Here is a 20,000-nt window from a genome sequence, read left to right as displayed (position 1 = left end):
TCAAGAGATTAAGGAAGAAAAATAGGGTTATTTACAGATGCCTCCAAATCTTTACAGTGGATAGTACAATTGGGTGAGATATGTGTTTAGCAGGGTATGAATTTAAGGGGGCGCAACCTAAAGCTGATATGGAGACAGAGCCTCCATCTGACACCAAAGTTGATGCTATTCTTATGCAAACAAACAATCCTCCCTCCATATTCAGATAAGCACAACTACAAGCAGCTACTGGGAGCCATGGACTACTCCTTCCTGTGTGCCTACGCCGTGGGCATGTACCTCAGGTAAGGCTAATGCTAATGCTAACAGCCATTGTACATCAACAGCTACATTACAATCCAAACTCAATAGGATAGAAGATGATGAAGTAGCGACAGGAAAGTGGCCAATAGCCAAGTTCACACAACAAATGCTGTTTCTCATCTCAATGATACTCTCATCTCAACATTAAACTTTTCTTTTTTTTTTACAATCATTGAATTGGAATTTCACTTCATAATATCAATAGCCTGGATAAGAAGAAACATCCACCATTCACACCACCATTATCTAACCGCCAGCCGCCATTTTCGCTCCAGAGAGAGAGAGAGAGAGAGAGAGAGAGAGAGAGAGAGAGAGAGAGAGAGAGAGAGAGAGAGAGAGAGAGAGAGAGAGAGAGAGAGAGAGAGAGAGAGAGAGAGAGAGAGAGAGAGAGAGAGAGAGAGAGAGAGAGAGAGAGAGAGAGAGCACCTTTGTGGGTCCATTTGTCTTGTGTAGCAGTACCAGTCATATGGTGTCAGCTCCGATGGCGTGATTATCTAGGAGAAGCTGTGGACCAGAGAGGAGCCTGGCCCCCCAGCCGTGTACACAGCACGACACAGTTCAGCATAGTTTACTACAGCGGGCTATTGTTGATGACCATTCTGCTCAACGTGAGCTAGACACACTAAACCCTCTGTCCCCCTCCTCTGTCCTTTTCTCTCTCTGTCTGTCTTTCCCCATCTCTCTCTCTCTCTCTCTCTCTCTCTCTCTCTCTCTCTCTCTCTCTCTCTTTGTCACGTAAACAGAGTGTATATGTTTCACACCTGTGGTTAGAGAGTGTGTGTTTCAGACCTGTGGTTGTTGTTGCGTAACTCACTGCACCACAGCAGTCAAAGTCAAATGCTCTCTAACCAAGCCTGTGTGATGTGTTAAATGTCATGCCATGTAAGTGGCTTTGGAATAAGGCGTCTGCTAAATGCCAAAAATGTAAAAACTTTAAATGCAATAAAGACACTGAGAGCTGGTTTCATGGATGCAGATTAAAAAGCATCCTCAATAGAGATTTTTCATTGCAAGTGTGATTTATTCCAGGCCTAGGCTCAAGCCATGTCTGTGAAACTGGCCCTCAGTGTGTTGTTGTTTTTGTTGTTTAAGAGAACATGCTCAGATGAGATGCATTTGGATATCTTTTTTAAAACTGGTAACACAGTCATAGCATGTTGATTATATATGTTAATACAGTAGTATATCTAATGATATGGTTGACCAAAGGGTCTGCATTGAAGCTGGTTTTGTCTGGCGCTCTAGCAGTTTCACCTCATGTGATGTCATCACTGTGCACCCTTCCAGTGGCATCATCGGCGAGCGCGTGCCCATCCGGTTGTACCTGACGTTCGGCATGTTGACCAGCGGTCTGTTCACCTGTATGTTCGGCCTGGGCTACATCTACAACATCCACAGCCTCGGCTTCTATATAACTGTCCAGGTGAGAAACACACACACACACGCACACACACACACACACACACACACACACACACACACACACACACACACACACACACACACTCACACTAACACTAACAGGCGGTTTGTATTGCTCTCAGCCCAGCCTCCATGTCTCTGAGTCTCCCTGTCCTCTTCCTTAGGTGGCCAACGGCTTGGTTCAGACCACAGGCTGGCCCAGTGTGGTCACCTGCATAGGGAACTGGTTTGGCAAGGGAAGGTAAGGCAGTTGTCCTGCACTGAGATGTTTCTGGCGAAAAGACGGCTTTATATAGGCTTGTTTGTTATGGTCTGGTCATGCTGACTATCTGGGGGTAAGACTGCAGGATAGAGATAAGACTTCAGTCTCTGTGGATTTGGTTGAGGTTATAACATTATTGTAACCCTGTAATAACCTGTTGAGGTTATAACACTGTTGTAACCCTGTAATAACTTGTTGAGGTTATAACACTGTTGTAACCCTGTAATAACTTGTTGAGGTTATAACACGGTTGTAACCCTGTAATAACTTGTTGAGGTTATAACACTATTGTAACCCTGTAATATCTTGTTGAGGTTATAACACTGTTGTAACCCTGTAATAACGTGTTTCAGGCGGGGTCTCATCATGGGGGTGTGGAACTCCCATACCTCGGTAGGGAACATCCTGGGTTCTCTGATCGCAGGCTACTGGGTGTCCTCCAACTGGGGCATGTCCTTCATCATCCCCGGAGTCATCATCGCCCTCATGGGCGTGGTCTGCTTCTTCTTCCTCATCGAACGTGAGTACTGCCCTGGGATTGGCAGGAAGAGGAGGAGGAGGAGGAGCATGGGGAAGATCTGTGAAATAAAGTGGAAAAGGATGTGGTTGTTTTTTCCTTCAGGAAATGAAATGAGTACTAACCTGATGTGGGTTCTGTCCCTGTAGACCCCAACGATCTGAGAAGCATCCATGAACAAAACCATGCTTCCTACAACAATGTGAGTATGAGGGATGGACTGTGTGTGTGTGTGTGTGTGTGTGTGTGTGTGTGTGTGTGTGTGTGTGTGTCATGCATGTCCCTCCCTCCCTCCATCTCTCTAAGATAATTATCTGGTGGATTTGTGTGTTTTGATTAGTTTGTTTACACTGTGTACTGTATCATGACTGGGGGGGTGGCTGTTTTGAGCATGCGTTGTCAGACGCATGATGAGACCCGCCTCCGTAGCAACACATCTGTCGCACAATGCGCTGGCAACGGTCTCTATGACAACCGTCGCCCACTTGTGCTCTTTTCGCATGGATGTGGATCACCTGAGTGTCTCCGGGGGGGCGGGGGCCGGCTCCATTTGCACACCTCCCCCGGTCTCTCACACCTCCATAGGAAGAAAAAAAAGTGATGGAATATGATTAACTTTTATGACGTGGGTGGATTTCCATTTCGAATGTGGTTAGGCATCGTTGTGTGGATTGACAGGAGCCATTTCCAGGAAATGGTCTTTTGTTTTTTCACAATATTTTTATTATAATTTTTATATACCAACATCAAAGACAAAACAACAAAAGACAAAGAAAGAGAAACATACAATAACAAAGTTCACAAACATAGACACACACAACTTGCATACATTTTGGATTTAATAAAAAACAATACAAAAACAAAACTTTCCTCCACTTTGTATAAAGTATTCTGTCCTACATGTTCTTCATGTATGGTTCCCACAGCTTGTCAAAGTCTTTCCGCTTGCCTTTAATAATATAGGTTAATCTTTCCAGACCAATACATTCCAAGAGCCCCCTCTTCAGGAAATGGTCTTTTTTTTATTATATGTTTTTTAGGGCATTTCTGCTTGGGACAGGGACAGGATAGGATAGAGATTGACAGGAAGGATGGGTGGGTGAGAGAGGAGGGATGACATGCAGTTTTGGTTGAAGGTTGGAATCGAACCAACGACCCTGCGATGACATGGCTGAAGCCTTAGTGAGCTACGCCACCCCCCCGGATATGGTCTTTATACAGGAGGTGTGAGGTGCAAACTCAGAGGTAGCTTCATGGAGACTCGTTTACAGGACAGGGGCTCATTAACACGATGGTATATTAGATATGTTTGTGTTTTTCTTTTTGCAGAGGCCAACGAAGAGGAGCAATGGTCTGAATGGACACAAGGAGTTATACCTGCAGTATAAGGGAGGAAAAGCACAGGTGTGTGTGTGTGTGTGTGTGTGTGTGTGTGTGTGTGTGTGTGTGTGTGTGTGTGTGTGTGTGTGTGTGTGTGTGTGTGTGTGTGCGTGCGTGTGTGTGTGCATGTGTGTGCGCGTGTGTGTGTGTGCATGTTTCTCTCTCTCTCTCTCTCTTGCTTATACCTGCAAGGGAGGTGTGTGTGTGTGTGTGTGTGTGCATGGTGTTTATATTAAAAGCGTCTATGTGAGAGTGTTATTCACCCATACTTCCTCTCTCCCTGTCTGTCAGAGTTGGGACACAGAGCTGCTGCTTCCCAGAGACAGCGGTGTGTGTGTTCCTGTGCAGCAGGTGGTGGTGGTGAAGAGTGCAGAGGAGACGTCACCCATCAGCTTCATGGGAGCGCTGCGCATACCGGTCAGTCACCTCCCACAACAACACCACAAACACAGTTCACTGTTAAAAGCCCAGGAGAATTGAGGCACTCGATGCAATTTTACCCCCAAAAATTCTAGATTCTGAAGGCTAGTTTAGAACATACCGTAGCTAGTCTAGATATAGATAGATAGATAGGTAGATAGGTAGGTACTTTATTCATCCCTGAGGGGAAATTAAAGGCTTTACAGAAGCCTTACGCTTATGTAGTTTTAACAGTGGCTTCAATACATTCTTACACTGTCTCTGGATTCTAAAGCCCAATGCACACGGCGTGCGTTTTTGTCGCACCGCAAATTCGATTCCATTGTTTTGAATGAGACAATGCATGCGGCGTGCGATGCGATATTGTCGCACGACAACATTCGATTCTCCATTCACACCGACACACTTCGGTGGTGTGAATTGAGAATCGAATGTTGTCGTGCGACAAAATCGCACGCCGTGTGCATTGGCCTTTACCCTCCATATCATGAATGCCCTTTTAACATTCCTTTCCCTCCATTTACAGTTTCTACTTACATTCTATTCATCTCCTCTTACCTAAACTTGATTTAGACATAAATAATTGATATTTGTACTGTTACCATGGCTCCCCTGACAGAATTCTAAGTACCTGTGTGTTTGTCCTAGCTGGCGTCGTGTGCTGAGTTATTAACCGTGTCCTTGTCTTTCCAGGGAGTGATCGAGTTCTCTCTCTGTCTGCTGTTTGCTAAGCTAGTCAGCTACACCTTCCTCTTCTGGCTGCCTCTCTACATCACCAAAGCAGGTATGTAGAATACAGGGAGACAGTGTTTTGGTGTTGTATCTTTTTTTATGTTGACTGATGGATAGACAATTCACTTACTTAGATGAATGTATTTGTTGTAAGTCACTTTGGATAAAGGGGGTCTGCTAAATGCCAAAAATGTAAATGTAGGGTGGTCTGGTATGTGGCTAAACTAGCTCAGCCAGTTGTATTGTCTTTTGTATTAGCCTGTGGATTTGGAATGTTCTGAGCTGGAAGGTATTTTAGATATTACAGGTAGTCTCTCTCTCTCTCTCTCTCTCTCTCTCTCTCTCTCTCTCTCTCTCTCTCTCTCTCTCTCTCTCTCTCTCTCTCCGTATCCCTCAGCTCACCTAGATGCAAAGAAGGCAGGGGATCTCTCCACCCTGTTTGACGTAGGAGGGATAGTCGGTATGATGGTCCTTTTGTAATCTCTTCAATTGTTGACTCATGGTTCGTTCATATACCAAGCTCAAATATATGGCTTTTACTCAGTGTGTTGTGTGTGTGTGTGTGTGTGTAGGGGGGATTCTGGCTGGGGTAATCTCTGATAAACTGGGAAAGAGGGCCACCACTTGTGCAGTGATGCTACTGCTGGCCGCTCCTACAGTAAGTGTCTTGTGTCTCTCTGTATGTGTGTGTGTGTGTGTGTGTGTGTGTGTGTGTGTGTGTGTCTGTCTCTCTCTCTCTCTCTCCCCTTCTCTTTCTTTCTCTCTCTCCGTCTCCCTCTGTTGACCAGGACAATGTTTACATTCATTGTGTAATTTTCGTTTGTAACCCAAGAGATCTTCCTTAATATAATTCAGCTGTACTCATTTCCTATATGTCATTTTGCTATTATCTAAATTATTGACTCCCAACAGTATGTGTTTACATTATAAATGTATGAAGGTCATGTTTGACGTGTGTGTGTGTGTGTGTGTGTATATTTCAGCTCTACGGCTTCTCTATGATCAGCGAGTTTGGAATGGGGCCAACTGTCGGTAAGGATCTACCAGTAAGAGATTAAGACGAAACTTTATTGTCATTGAACAGAGCACAAGTACTAAGTACAAAATGTTGGGAGAACAGAGCTCTGGGCGCAGGGTCGGCCATCTTTCGATGCCACTTGAGCAATTAGAGATTAAGTGCCTCGCTTCAAGAGCACAACAGCAGTAGTAGGCACCACCAGCACCCTCCACCCTCCAGTCACCAGCTCACATCCGTCTCCCTCCTGGGTTGGGGATCGAACCAGCCTCTCTAACCCGTTGGCCACCTGCCGCGCGCTCTTTACTTTCCCTGTCAGGAGCTTGGTGGTGGGTGGTGACATCACTCAGGCCATGGTGAGGTGAGTGGATGGTGTCATAATGTTATGTGTTTGTCTCCTAGCGATGCTGCTGGTGTGTGGAGGACTAGTGAACGGGCCGTACGCACTTATCACAACGGCAGTGTCTGCTGATCTGGTGAGTGGGTTTGTGTGTGGGTCTTTACTGCCTTTTTATTTATACAAATCATATTCAAGATTCAACATTTTTTATTGTCTATCTATCACATAATGATAGAAAACTGTCTTAGGGCAGGGGGCTCACAAACAACATAAAACAATATTTAAGCAATATCACACGAGAGGGAGTGCTGTTATACTGAATATCAGCACGGCTGAGACAATCACAGCCGTGCTGATATTCAGTATAACAGCACGACCTTGAGTGTGATATTGCTTTTATACAACAGTTCTACAGCGCAATTTATTAGTTAACAGTAATAAGTGACAACAGATTAGGATTTGTTCGTTTATTTAATCATTTATTCTGGCTCCATCAACAAAAAATTGTTCCGCAACTGGACTGTTGCCTAGTAACCTGAACACAAACATCTGCAGGCTAGCTACTTTGTATTAACGGTCATTTTGGAGTGATACAGTCCCAGTGCTGTTATACTGTATATCAGCACTCATGGAATGCCTCTTGTCCAATCAAATTACTTGGTCGGAACTAACTGTTGTATAATATTACATATACATATTGTATTTTTGGCAGCCTTTCATTCATAGAAGCATGTTTATTTAGTTGGCTTAATTATGTAATCCTTTGTGATTTTATGAATGTAAGGGCTTCCTCTGACCTCATATTGTGTCCCTCTCTTTGACCTCTGACCCACCAGGGGACCCACAAGAGCCTGAAGGGCAACGCCAGGGCCCTGTCGACAGTCACAGCCATCATCGACGGCACAGGCTCTGTGGGTCAGTGACTCTCCTGTCATATTCAATCATATGCCTAGCTCCCTCCCTTAGGGCCACCAAAGTCAGAGGACCGGGCCTCCAAGCCTAGCTACTAGCTCCTCTAGAACTACTAGCTACTTGCTCCTCTACAACCCTAGGGTACATAAGGTTGCAGAGAACAGGAAATGTTAGAATAGGTATAGCATAGCATAGAGTACAGCACAGTGTTTTATTTGTACAGTATAGTATAGTGGATAGTGTACATAGCCTTTATTTATGTAAACCAGCTCCTTTCCCTTCTTGTTTTTTTCAGTTTTTTTTCTTTCCTAGCACCAGGGGAGCCCCCCCTCCCAAATGTCGTTGTTTGGTACCTGTACTATATCAATGACAAATAAAGACCATTCATTCATTCATTCATTCATACAACTACTAGTTACTAGCTCCTCTACAACTACTAGCTACTAGCTAACATGTTATGCTAGTATGCAGTATGCTAGTATGCCATTTTCGAACACAACCTTAGTCAGTTTGTCAAAACAGTTTTGAAATAGATGTCATGTTCTGGCAATCAGCAGCCTTGCAGTTGAGAGTTGCTCCAGTCTCTGATGTAATCTAGCTATGCCACCAAAAGCTACCCATTGGATAGCGTTGATTGGGGGTGTTTGAACTTGAGGAGCGAGCTTATCATATCATCGGTTACATTATGAGAGGGTAACAGAGTCAGCGGAGTCAGCGTCTCTCAACATTGCCACGGAACTCATTTGATTGGTTGATGTGATTTAATTGGGTTGTAAAGATATTAAAGTACACGGTTTTATCAACTCACTCTTCTCCTGTGTGTGTGTGTGTGTGTGTGTGTGTGTGTGTGTGTGTGTGTCTCCAGGTGCAGCAGTAGGCCCCCTGCTGGCAGGTGTGTTATCTTCAGGCGGCTGGAACCAGGTGTTCTACATGCTGATGACAGCTGACTTCCTAGCTCTACTGGTGGGTGTTTATGCTAAGCTAACACTAGTGTCCTTCCTTGCTCTACTGGTGGGTGTTAATGCTAAGCTAACACTAATGCACTTCCATAGCCGTCTATCGCTAGATGTCCTGTAGCGTCGGGATATCAGAAATGCTGTGCTGGATTTGACTGTACCTGACACCGATGATTGTGTGGTCCTTTGGTGGGCTCAGTTGGTAGAGCATGGCTCTAACGCTTAGGTTGTGGGTTCGACTCCCGCTGGGACTATATCAACTGAAAAATGTATGCACTCACTGCGATTGATAGATGATTGCATTATGTCTTGTTACCGTGGTCACCGTTGTCATTTCCTTCTCAGAGGAGTTGAGAAATGCAACAGTACCTTTCTGCTGTGAATGGAGAAACTCATCTGTGTGTGTTTGTGTTTCCTGTCTGCTGTGTAGCTGTTGCTGCGGCTGGTGTCGAAGGAGCTGTTCTTTCACAAACCCCGTTCCAGCACCATTGTCGAGTAAGTGATGCGTTTCTATTTCTCGTATATATCTATATTTACGCTCATCAGTTCACTCGGCACGATATCCTTCAGTTTGTCACGGACAACGCATTCCTCCCTCTATTGAACGACCGTCTGTCCTCCCATCTCTCCGTATCTGAAACGATTCACCGTACAGTTACAGACTATTGAAACAGCTCTACACAGATAATCAGATCATATTCCAAATGTATTTAACAGCATAATCCAGGGTTTATATTAAGTGATGAGTGATTTTTGGTGTTTCCCTCTGGCAGGATGAAGGAGCACTGAGCACTTTACAATAACACACACACACACACACACACACACACACACACACACACACACACACACACACACACACTCTTCTCATGCATCTAAACCACTTCTCCCAACCTGGACTGGACCTTGAACTTGGACCACAGAACACAGCTGACATGGACACCTCCTGAACCAGGAACTACACTCTATACACACACACACACACACACACACACACACACGCACACACACACACACACAGACACAGACACACAGACATACACACACACACACACACACACACACACTCAGACACAGACACATCTTGATCAGCCAGACATAGAATAGATGGACACAACCTCTAGTGAGAGGTCTGCTGTTCACTGATGCAAGCTTGACTGTACCTCCGTCCATGAGGAAAGGACTAAACTGCACAGGTGAATGGAAACAAATGAAGATTCAGCAGGGATGGAACCACCAGACCACCTGAAGCCCCTCTGGCTCAACACATGCCTGCATCACTGCAACCAGACTGGTTCTGTAGCTGATAAAAAACGCCTTTCAGATATCTATCACCCTTTGCCTTCCTGAACCAAAGATTGTGGGGAGTATATTGTAATTTATTGATGTAGAGAATGTATTTTATTTTGGGAAAATGTTAAATTATGTCTTTCTGTCCTGTGGTGGCGTTTTGTGTATTTTTCTCTGTATAGGACGAAATATGAAGGTACTTGATATTTGTATTTTTATACAACTGCCAAAATGATGGTGAGGTCTATTTGTTTTTCAGTCTTTGCCGGGGACTTGAATGCTATGAATGTTATTGTTTGTGTTGGGAGTAGCTGAGACACTATACCAACCCCCTGCTGATATACGGAATACACAGCCCTATCAAGCTATATTTATATGCAGTGCAATGTTGAGAACTAGGGTTGTTCTTCTATAGACGTAGACCAAATCTCATCCCAAACCTTAATCGCTCATCGAGTCATTTATGCCTCCATGACTTTTCTTATGTTTGTCATAAAACCCCCATGAATACCAAATGCTTGACAGAAGTGATAATGGTATACCCACTTGGAGAAATATGGAATTTCGTTATATTCCCATTACCCTTTCATGATGGTCAAAATGCAATTTTCTTTATGTGGAGCAGAAGCACATCTCGGTAAAGAAGCTGAAACGTCTGTTGAATAGTGAAGATATTATAAGTGCTTCAGTGATAGTACTTGAAATACATTTGTGCCTTTTTTTTTGTTTTGTTTTTTTTGTTTTGTTGCATAGTGTCTTTATCAAGCTGTCATAATCTTACCGGACCCCTGTGGTAATTTCGGCAGGCTTTTTAGTCACTTAGTCTTATAGTCTTTAGACGAAGATGCACACCAGTCACACCCAGTCACCTTCATCCTTCTTAGTTCCAGTTTCGGTCCACAAAAACTCGACTAGACTAAAACATATTTTAGAGTCTAGCCCTAGTCATCAACGAAAACTTGACTAAAATGTTATAGACTAAAAACCACGCTAAAATGCCTTCAGTCTCCGTTACCCAAAACTAGACCAGAACCAAGAAGAACAGAAATGACAAAATGTGACCAAAACCAACGAGCATCGTTTTTCGTTCAAAAACCAAGACTAGACGACTAAAAATCCAGCCAAAATGAACACTGCCGGACTCCAGTACAGGTGCAGGGTAGCCTATTGGTGACAAGTTTCCATAAGTCCATTTGTAAATATATATATAACTCTTGGCAAATAAAAAAAAGTCTAATTATTTCTATTTTGACTTGATGACGTGTGACGTGTGTAATATGTATAGTAGTAGTTAATTGTTAAGGAGGTTTAAGCAGACTAATCTGGTCCAGGTCAAGAGCCTGATTGGGTCTCAAGAGGTCAAGGCTCAGCTGGAGGTGGCAGGTGACAGCCTAAACAACCTCACTTCTGGCTGCTAGACCTCCACTCAGTGACACAGGCAGATATGTACACTAACATAAGCGTGCATTGCGCATGACACACACACACACACACACACACACACACACACACACAGTGAGAGAGAAGGACAATATTTAATGCATGCACACGCATGAGTCATGATAGGTCTACAGACATAATAATAATACTAACATTTTATTTGTATAGCACTTTTGCTGCAAACGTTGCAGCTCAAAGTGCTTTACAGTATATGCATACATTGTCATATACACACTCCAAACACAACACCAAGAACTTCTTAACCTATAACTTCTTAACATATCATATTTACAAACAAACTCCCGTTGATTGCGGTTGTGCCTAGAATTGAAGTGTCACGATAAAGGATTGGTGGCAAAATGCTAATTGGATTACATCTAATTAACCCGTTGTTTTCCAGAGAGATGATGACGGATTTGTGGTCCTTGACAGAAAGAAAATGCATCAACACAATTTCTTCAACGTATAATAATATGATTTTATGTCTCTGAAAATGAATAGTAGCCGTCGACACAGACTGCAGGACCTGGGGGTTTGTGTGTGTGTAGGCAACCCAGACACATTTCTATCGCCTTGTAGGTCTTGCGTCCTTGAGGAGCCCCGTAACTATGGCGATGAGAGAGAGAAACCGTATGATCCCTGCTCTTCAATTTTCCCACAATGTGCGTGTGTGTGTGTGTGTGTGTGTGTGTGTGTGTGTGTGTGTGTGTGTGTGTGTGTGTGTGTGTGTGTGTGTGTGTGTGCGTGCGTGCGTGCGTGTGTGTGTGTGTATATATATATGTGTGTGTGTGTGTGTGTGCGTGTATATATATGTGTGTGTGTGTGTGTATATATATATGTGTGTGTGTGTGTGTGTGTGTGTGTGTGTGTGTACGCGCGCGTGCGTGTGTGTGTGTGCGTGTGCGCGCGTGTGTGTATATATATGCGTGCGTGCGTGAGGGGGCAGAGGGAGGGCTTGAGGGAAAGGCTTATGAGGGTTGATGAGCAGCGAGGTACCCAGATGACAGAGAGAGATGTGGTCCAAACGCTGAGTTCATTTAGCCGATCCATCAGAGACTCTCCGGGGGTGTCCGACTCACTCAACCACGGGAAGCACGGAGGTGGTTTCCCCGCGATCCGAAGCCTCTCTAGCGGCGAGAGACAGAGATGGGCACCGCTTCATCGTCCTACCGAGTGATTTACCTGGACGTGGATGGCAGGATCCAGAAGGTAACCTGTCTGTCTGTCTGTCTGTCTGTCTGTCTGTCACCCGTTTCATTAATGCCGCTGGATATGAATATGATCATCAACCCTTCTGCTGCGTATCATAAACCGCATTTATGACATTATGAAATATCCAAATATCCATTTATGATATTCAACATGAAACGTAGGAAAAGTGACAGCCCACATTTGTACATTGTAATTGTGCGTGGGTAGAAACAATCTTGTGTATTTCGTATTTGAAATAGCCTACTGTTTATATTATTATGATGACGATTTCCCACGTTTAACAGAGAGCGCGAATGGTTGTTTTGGAAACGTCATCGCTAAGAATTTAATGTTGATTGGGCATCACGTGACGTTAGAATTATAAGGTTCTATCTCCATTTTTGGTCAAAATTGAGTTTTTTTACATACTGTGAACCATTAGGTGTTTATTAATGCCTGTGTGGTGTTATTTTTTAAATGTTGACATTTTTGAGTTAGTAATTCATAAAATACAAAGGTTCCATCTCACAGAACATAATGGAATGTAAAAACTTTAACGCTCAATATCTCTGAACTGCCCTAAACGGAGATAGAACCTTATAATTCTAAGCTCACGATCAGCTTCACTGAATGTCATCCCTGGGTTTGTTTCCCAACAACAAACAGCTGTGTGTGTGAGAGAGAGAGAGAGAGAGAGAGAGAGAGAGAGAGAGAGAGAGAGAGAGAGAGAGAGAGAGAGAGAGAGAGAGAGAGAGAGAGAGAGAGAGAGACACACACACACACACACACACACACACCACACACACACACACACACACACACACACACACACACACACACACACACACACACACACACACACACACACACACACACACACACACACACACACACACACACACACACACACACACACACACACACACACACACACTACCTGTAATATCTGAATATATAGAGACAGAGATCCTTAAAATGTAATTGAGATGTCCTGATCCTGCTTGAAATGGTCATGTTTGATTGCTTGTTAAAGCAAAGGTGAAATTCTGGTGAGCATGAAAAAAAGCATTGGATCAGACTAATGACCGATAATAATAATAATAATAATAATAATAATAATAATAATAATAATAATAATAATTATCTTAATAGATTAAATGTTTTTTTTCTCCTCTGAAAGGCTGTAAAATAGAGACTGTTGAAAGCAGGAGGAGTCAGGGTGAAGATTAACTATGGTTGAGAATTACATTTGAATGGACATTTAAGCTGTGTAGCCTACCTACATACCTGGCTGAATAGTATGCATGCTTGAGTGAAATCCATTTTAATAAAGACCAAATCCATGTAGGAGTTAAAATGGAATATTAATGGCATTATCCAAATCTTGAATTATTGCATAGGTATTCAATTGAGCTCCTGAGTTTAATCAACATTTAATTTCTTAACATGAGGAATGTCTTGACTTTTTTGACACATCTTATAGTTTCCCAACCCCACTGAGCTGGTTTGTTAGACAACAGATTAAACCGTAGTCCTGGAGTTAACAACATTTCTCAAACTGGGAAAAATCTTTATTAATGATGCATTGTAGTCTAGGCGAAGACCTCGGCTGTGTCTGGGACAGAACAGCGCGCTGTATTGCACTTCTTCCAAAGTGCAGTCCATTTCAATTTGTTTAAACAAACACCCGGGTGAAGTGGAGAGGACAAGACAGAGGCCAAAGTTGTAAAGAGCCTGATAAACACCGCCATGCTCTGGCGGCCCTTTGCATTTATTGCAGCAGGGCAATTTTTATGGAGTTCACTCTCAGAGTCTCTGTGTGTGTGTGTGTGTGTGTGTGTGTGTGTGTGTGTGTGTGTGTGTGTGTGTGTGTGTGTGTGTGTGTGTCTGTGTGTGTGTGTGTGTGTGTGTGTGTCTGTGTTCCTCTACCGCTCGTTGTTGTTCAGTCGTTCAATGGCTAGACTCGGCTCCTGGCCTGAGGTCTGTGTGAACTATGAGTTCTTGTTCTTGATCTCTTGATTGATCTGTTTATTCATTGGTCAGTATGCTACTGGGGTGAAGCGATGGTATGGAGCCTGCCTTTGCTCAGTAGCTCTTCTCCTTCTCTCTCTCATGTCTTTGTGGTGACGTTCCATCTTCTCCTCTGTCGCTCGCTAACACATTCAGACGCAGGCACGTACACGCTGTACACGCATGCATGCACGCACACACGCTCGCACACATACACGCATACACACACACACACACACACACATACATGCACACACACACGCATGCCACAGTCTCTCACTCTATCCCTCACACTCTCTTCATCCACCCCCTCTCTCTCTCTCTCTCCCCCTCTCTCTCTCTCTCACCCCCCCTCTCTCTCTCTCACCCCCTCTCTCTCTCTCTCTCCCCCTCTCTCAACTTTTCACACTCTCTGAGGATGACTTCCCTTCAGACTCAATTAAAGAGGTCTTGATGTATTCCTCCCACTCACAGGTCACACGTACACACACACACACACACACACACACACACACACGCACACACACAGTCAGCTCACACACAGGGATAACAGCCGGGGACATATGATCATACAGTTCTAGCGTCGTCAGGCTGTACATAAGAACCCATGACTGCCGGATTCTCTCATCTGAGAGAGGACCAACCAGCTGGTTTCAAGATAAAAGCCTCACTACATTATGTATCCATCCCTGTTAGTCCCTAGGCCTCATACATACTGTACCTAGCTGTACTTTTTAAAATCTGTCCATCGGTTCCTATCTCTGTTTCCCTTCCTCCCTTCTCTTCTTCCCCTTGGGTGTGCGTGTGTGTGTATCTGTGTCTGTGGTGTGTGGGTACTCTTGTTCTGACCTGGACCTGAATCGTAATAGTATGTGTCCTACCATGTGGACAGAACTAGAACCTCCATGTGGGTTTAATTTATTTTACATAAAGTCAGGAAAGATGGTTAGTTTTTAGCTTCTGGGCAAGATGATTTGCATGATGTGCAGGTTTCATGCGTGACTGTGAGCAGTTGTCCTGGTTCTGTCTGTTCTTATCCAGTGTTTTTTTTCCTCCAGAATCAGCTTGGTCAGTCCCTGCTTTGCATGCTTTATTGTTTCTGTCTGTAATAGATTTGAATGTGGTATTTCCATGTGTTCAGTTTGATCCGGCGAACAGGAGACAAGGAGAACTGTTTTGTTATTTAGATTTGGATCCTGGTGTAGGCACAAAGAGTGCCTGTGTGAGAGGAAATTATATGATAACAGTGTTAATGAGCATCAGCCGACAAAGAGGAAGTGGTAATTTATTAGGTGGCTGTGTTTTAAAACATTGAATGTTTATAAACGTCCAATATCTGTATGGACATCAGTATCATGTGGTCTTAGGTCCTCATATCAAAGAGTACGCACAGAGCTTCTTCAGTTAATAGGAGCTCTTCTGTCGCTCTCAGCTATTAATGCTATCAAAGCTGACAGCATCTGAACAGATACTACATGGAAATCCACTCAGTGTAGATAATCCACACTGATACACAGCTACACACCACTACACACCGATACCCCCAGATACACACAGCTACACACAGTTATACACAGATACACACAGATACACACCGATACACACAGCTACACACAGATACACACAGATACACACAGTTATACACAGATACACACAGCTACACACAGCTACACACAGTTATACACAGCTACACACAGCTACACACAGTTATACACAGATACACACAGATACACACAGCTACACACAGTTATACACAGATACACACAGCTACACACAGTTATACACAGATACACACAGATACACACAGCTACACACAGCTACACACAGTTATACACAGATACACACAGCTACACACAGTTATACACAGATACACACAGATACACACAGCTACACACAGCTACACACAGTTATACACAGATACACACAGATACCCCCAGCTACACACAGCTACACAAGGGGAGGCTGGTGAATATGGAAATCAGAGGTCTGGCCCATTATGATGCATGGAATTGAATGAAGAATGATATCAAACACACGTACGATTCCATTCCTCATTCCATTCCATGCATTCCATCAAGCCAATCCTCCGATTTCTCCCAGCCTCCCCTGAGCTGCACCCAGCCTCCCCTGAGCTGCACACACACAGGAACCAGTTGGAAAGAGAGAGAGAGCCCTCAAGAAAACGAAAATGGGTCAGAGGTAAACACTCTGTTTGTCATCTTGCATCTTTAAGAGCTCTCCTGGTCACTGCTGTGTGTGTGTGTGTGTGTGTGTGTGTGTGTGTGTGTGTGTGTGTGTGTGTGTGTGTGTGTGTGTGTGCAGCAGAGTCACCTAGAGCAGGGTCACCTAGAGCTGTGCTCTGAGTGTGTCTGTGTGTGTGCACCCTGAGTGTGTCTGTGTGTCTGTGTGTGTGTGTGTGTGTGTGTGTGTGTGTGTGTGTGTGTGCATCCTTGTACATACTGTATGTCGGTGGTCAAGTAATAGTCTACTGCAAAGATAATTCTTTCTTTTTTTATCAGTTGAATTGAAATAAAGTCCCCAATGAAAAGACCAATCATCCAAAGTGAGCAGTCAAATGTGTATTGTATTAAGGGTCAATAGTCAATTGTGCATGTACAGGTAAGTGTAAGGTAAGTGGGCCCTTTACCACTGAGTTCCTGGATTTGACATTTCACTGTCTCAGACACCTGTGACAAGCTGCCATTAGCAGATCTCTGAAGTGCTCTCTGTCTTCTGCACATTTTTCTCTTCTCTCCCTACGTCTCTCCTTCTCTCTCTCTCCCTCTCTCTCCCTCTCTCTGCCCTTGTTGCTTTTGTCACCTACACTCACTGGCCACTTTATTAGGCACACCTTGCTAGTACTGGGTTAGGGTTTGGAGCCCCTCTTTTGCCTTCAGAACTGCCTTAATTCTTTGTGGCATAGATTCATACATACAAGGTGCTGGAAACATTCCTCAGAGATTATTTTTTATTGACATTATAGCATCACGCAGTTGGTGAAGATTTGTGCGAAGAAAATGTCCCCCACACCAGTACACCACCACCACCACCATTTTTGCCCAGAGAAATCCCGCTCACTGGATATTTTTCTCTTTTTCTAACCATTCTCTGTAAATCTTAGAGTTGGTTGTGCGGGAAAATCCCAGTATAGATCAGCACTTTACTATACTGAAATACTCAAGACAGCCTGTCTGGCACCAACAACCATGCCATGTTCAAATTCACTTAAATCACCTTTCTTTCCCATTCTGATGCTTGGTTTGAACTTCAGCAGATTGTCTTGACCATGTCTACATACCTAAATGCATTGAGTTGCTGCCACGTGATTGGCTGATTAGATAGTTGCGTTAACGAGCAGTTGAAAAGGTGGTACACCTGAAGTGGCCGGTGACGGTGAGTGTATATTCTGTGATTTTGTTGTTGTGCCTCTCGATGACATCACAAATAGGATGCATGCATCAAATCAAATCAAACTTTATTTAAATAGTATGTGATACACAGATGCAATACCAGGCACTTTACAGGAAAATGAATGAAAACAGAGAGAGCAAAATAAAAAGTACTAAAGAGGAGACATGTTTTCAGGACATGTTTTCTCTGAGTTTGAGTCCATCTCATTAGATGATCTGACTAAGGTGGTCTTGGCTTCTAGATCTACAACTTGCTCCCTGGATCCGCTACCAGCCTGGGTTATTAAGGATCTTTGGTCAACTCTAGGAGCCTATGTCTTATCTATCCTCAATCTATCTCTCTTAAATTGAGTTTTCCCATCCTGTTTTAAATCTGCAGTGGTTAAACCCCTATTAAAGAAACCGGGTCTGGATCCACTCTCACTGGCAAGTTATAGACCTGTCTCGAATTTGGCTTTTTTGTCTAAGGTTTTTGAAAAAGTGGTCTCAAAACAGCTTGTAGATTTTCTGTCTTCTAATAATCTGTTTGAGCCACTACAGTCGGCATTCCGCACCAACCACTCTACTGAAACAGCACTCACTAAGGTGGTAAATGACTTGCTATTGACGGTCGACTCAGGCTCAACATCTGTTCTTTTATTGTTGGACCTGAGCGCTGCTTTTGACACAGTAGATCATCACATATTACTGGATAGGCTCAGGAACCTGTTTGGCATCTCAGGCCAAGTATTCCAGTGGCTAGAGTCATACCTGTTAAATAGATCCCAATGTGTTCTACACAATAATGTATTGTCTGCATCCCGGGCAGTCAAGTATGGAGTCCCACAGGGGTCCATTCTGGGCCCTCTGTTGTTCTCACTGTACTTGGCACCACTGGGTCAGATCTTGCGTTCTTTTGGTCTTGCTTTTCATTGTCATGCTGATGATTTACAACTATATATGCCTATAACAGCAGGAAATGTCTCAGATTTAGTTACGTTAAAGACCTGAGTCTGGCTGCTGTGAAGGGATGGTTATCAGCGAACTTTCTGCTATTAAATTCAGACAAGACTGAAATGATAAAATTCGGTCCAGCTAGACTAAATCATCCAAGTGATAGTCTTGTCTTGACCTTGGATGATTGTGTCATCCAGTGCAGGGACAAGGTTAAAAATCTCGGTGTCATTTTGGATCAGAACCTCACATTTGACTCCCACATAAAGGGGGTGATAAAAATAGCATTCTTTCACCTCAGAAGAATTGCTAAGATTAGATCAATCCTTTCTTTTGAAGATGCTGAGGTTCTGATCCATTCTTTTGTGACATCCAGACTAGATTATTGTAATGTCCCTTTGTCTGGACTGCCAAAAAAGAGTTTCCATGGCATACAAATGGTCCAAAATGCTGCAGCTCGCATTTTGACGGGGTCAAAGAAATACGACCATATCTCACCAGTACTGGCTTCCCTTCATTGGCTCCCTGTCCATGTTAGAGCGGACTTCAAGATGCTGCTACTAACATATAAAGCTATAAATGGCACTGCGCCTTCCTATTTAAAGGACCTTCTCGACCCATATGTGCCCTCAAGGGCTCTGCGTTCACAAGGCTCTGCTCTGCTGATTGTTCCTAGAAAGATTGTTCAGAAAAAAGACAATCGAAAAAAAAAGAAAAGACAAAAGACAATTGTCTTTTTTCTGAACAATCTTTCTAGGAACAATCAGCAGAGCAGAGCCTTGTGAACGCAGAGCCCTTGAGGGCACATATGGGTCGAGAAGGTGTAAAGTGCTATACAAATAAAGTTATTATTAGAAGAGGAGGTCAGAGCAGAGGATAGGAGAGGAGATGAGAGCAGAGCAGAGGAGAGCAGAGCAGGCCAGAGGAGAAGAGGACAGAGGGGAGGAGAGGAGGAGAGGAGGACACTGTGAATAAAGTATCGACTTGTCACTTTTGATGACGACGGGCGTTACCACACTCAAACTCGTCATTGACCACCTTGTGGTCAAGGCTGTCGAGTAGGGGCCAGGATTTTATTACCTTGCTCTGGAATCTGCATATGCGAGAGCAAGTGGTGAAACCGGGAACAAGTCGTTTATTGACTTACTACTACCTTGTTAGTGTAGAGTAGGGAGGATTACTCACTGAATCCATTGCATTGCAATGTTTTGGCTTGACTAGCGAGTGTGTCGCTGATTTTCAACAACGTTGACATTTATTTACATTTTTCAAAATAAAAGTCTGAACATTTTGATTGGTTGGTTGGCGACTTGGTAATCAGAAGGAAGGCCCACCAGGGACCAGGGTGGGAGGTCTGCCAAGCCTGGTTCAAACAGTGGGTCTGTTCCATTGACATTAAAGGTACGTTGGAGAGAGTCACAATCCTGTTACTTCACACTATGGATTTGCAATGGTTCAATACAATAT

The 20,000-nt window shown here is 43.7% G+C and overlaps 1 protein-coding gene across 1 annotated transcript in view; it reads left to right on the top strand.

Moving 5' to 3' along the window:
- The window catches only part of slc37a1 (solute carrier family 37 member 1), a gene marked incomplete at its 5' end in the record, with an annotated part of 15,772 nt that extends 5,186 nt beyond the window's left edge, over positions 1-10,586 (top strand). Inside the window, 16 exons of the mRNA XM_080537158.1 lie at positions 206-284; positions 1,591-1,726; positions 1,890-1,966; positions 2,341-2,507; positions 2,654-2,706; positions 3,834-3,908; positions 4,176-4,301; positions 4,998-5,088; positions 5,434-5,496; positions 5,609-5,694; positions 6,020-6,068; positions 6,454-6,527; positions 7,228-7,306; positions 8,169-8,266; positions 8,690-8,754; positions 9,033-10,586. Of these exons, the coding sequence (XP_080393284.1) occupies positions 206-284; positions 1,591-1,726; positions 1,890-1,966; positions 2,341-2,507; positions 2,654-2,706; positions 3,834-3,908; positions 4,176-4,301; positions 4,998-5,088; positions 5,434-5,496; positions 5,609-5,694; positions 6,020-6,068; positions 6,454-6,527; positions 7,228-7,306; positions 8,169-8,266; positions 8,690-8,754; positions 9,033-9,048 (1,334 nt within the window). The 3' untranslated portion in view covers positions 9,049-10,586. The remainder of the gene's footprint in view (positions 1-205; positions 285-1,590; positions 1,727-1,889; positions 1,967-2,340; positions 2,508-2,653; positions 2,707-3,833; positions 3,909-4,175; positions 4,302-4,997; positions 5,089-5,433; positions 5,497-5,608; positions 5,695-6,019; positions 6,069-6,453; positions 6,528-7,227; positions 7,307-8,168; positions 8,267-8,689; positions 8,755-9,032) is intronic.
- Between the last annotated feature and the right edge of the window lie 9,414 nt (positions 10,587-20,000).

Source organism: Nansenia antarctica (genome assembly GCF_963989245.1).
Source record: "Nansenia antarctica genome assembly, chromosome: 7".
NCBI classification, from domain to species: Eukaryota; Metazoa; Chordata; class Actinopteri; order Argentiniformes; family Microstomatidae; genus Nansenia; species Nansenia antarctica.
This window is presented reverse-complemented; position numbering and strand designations above follow the sequence as displayed.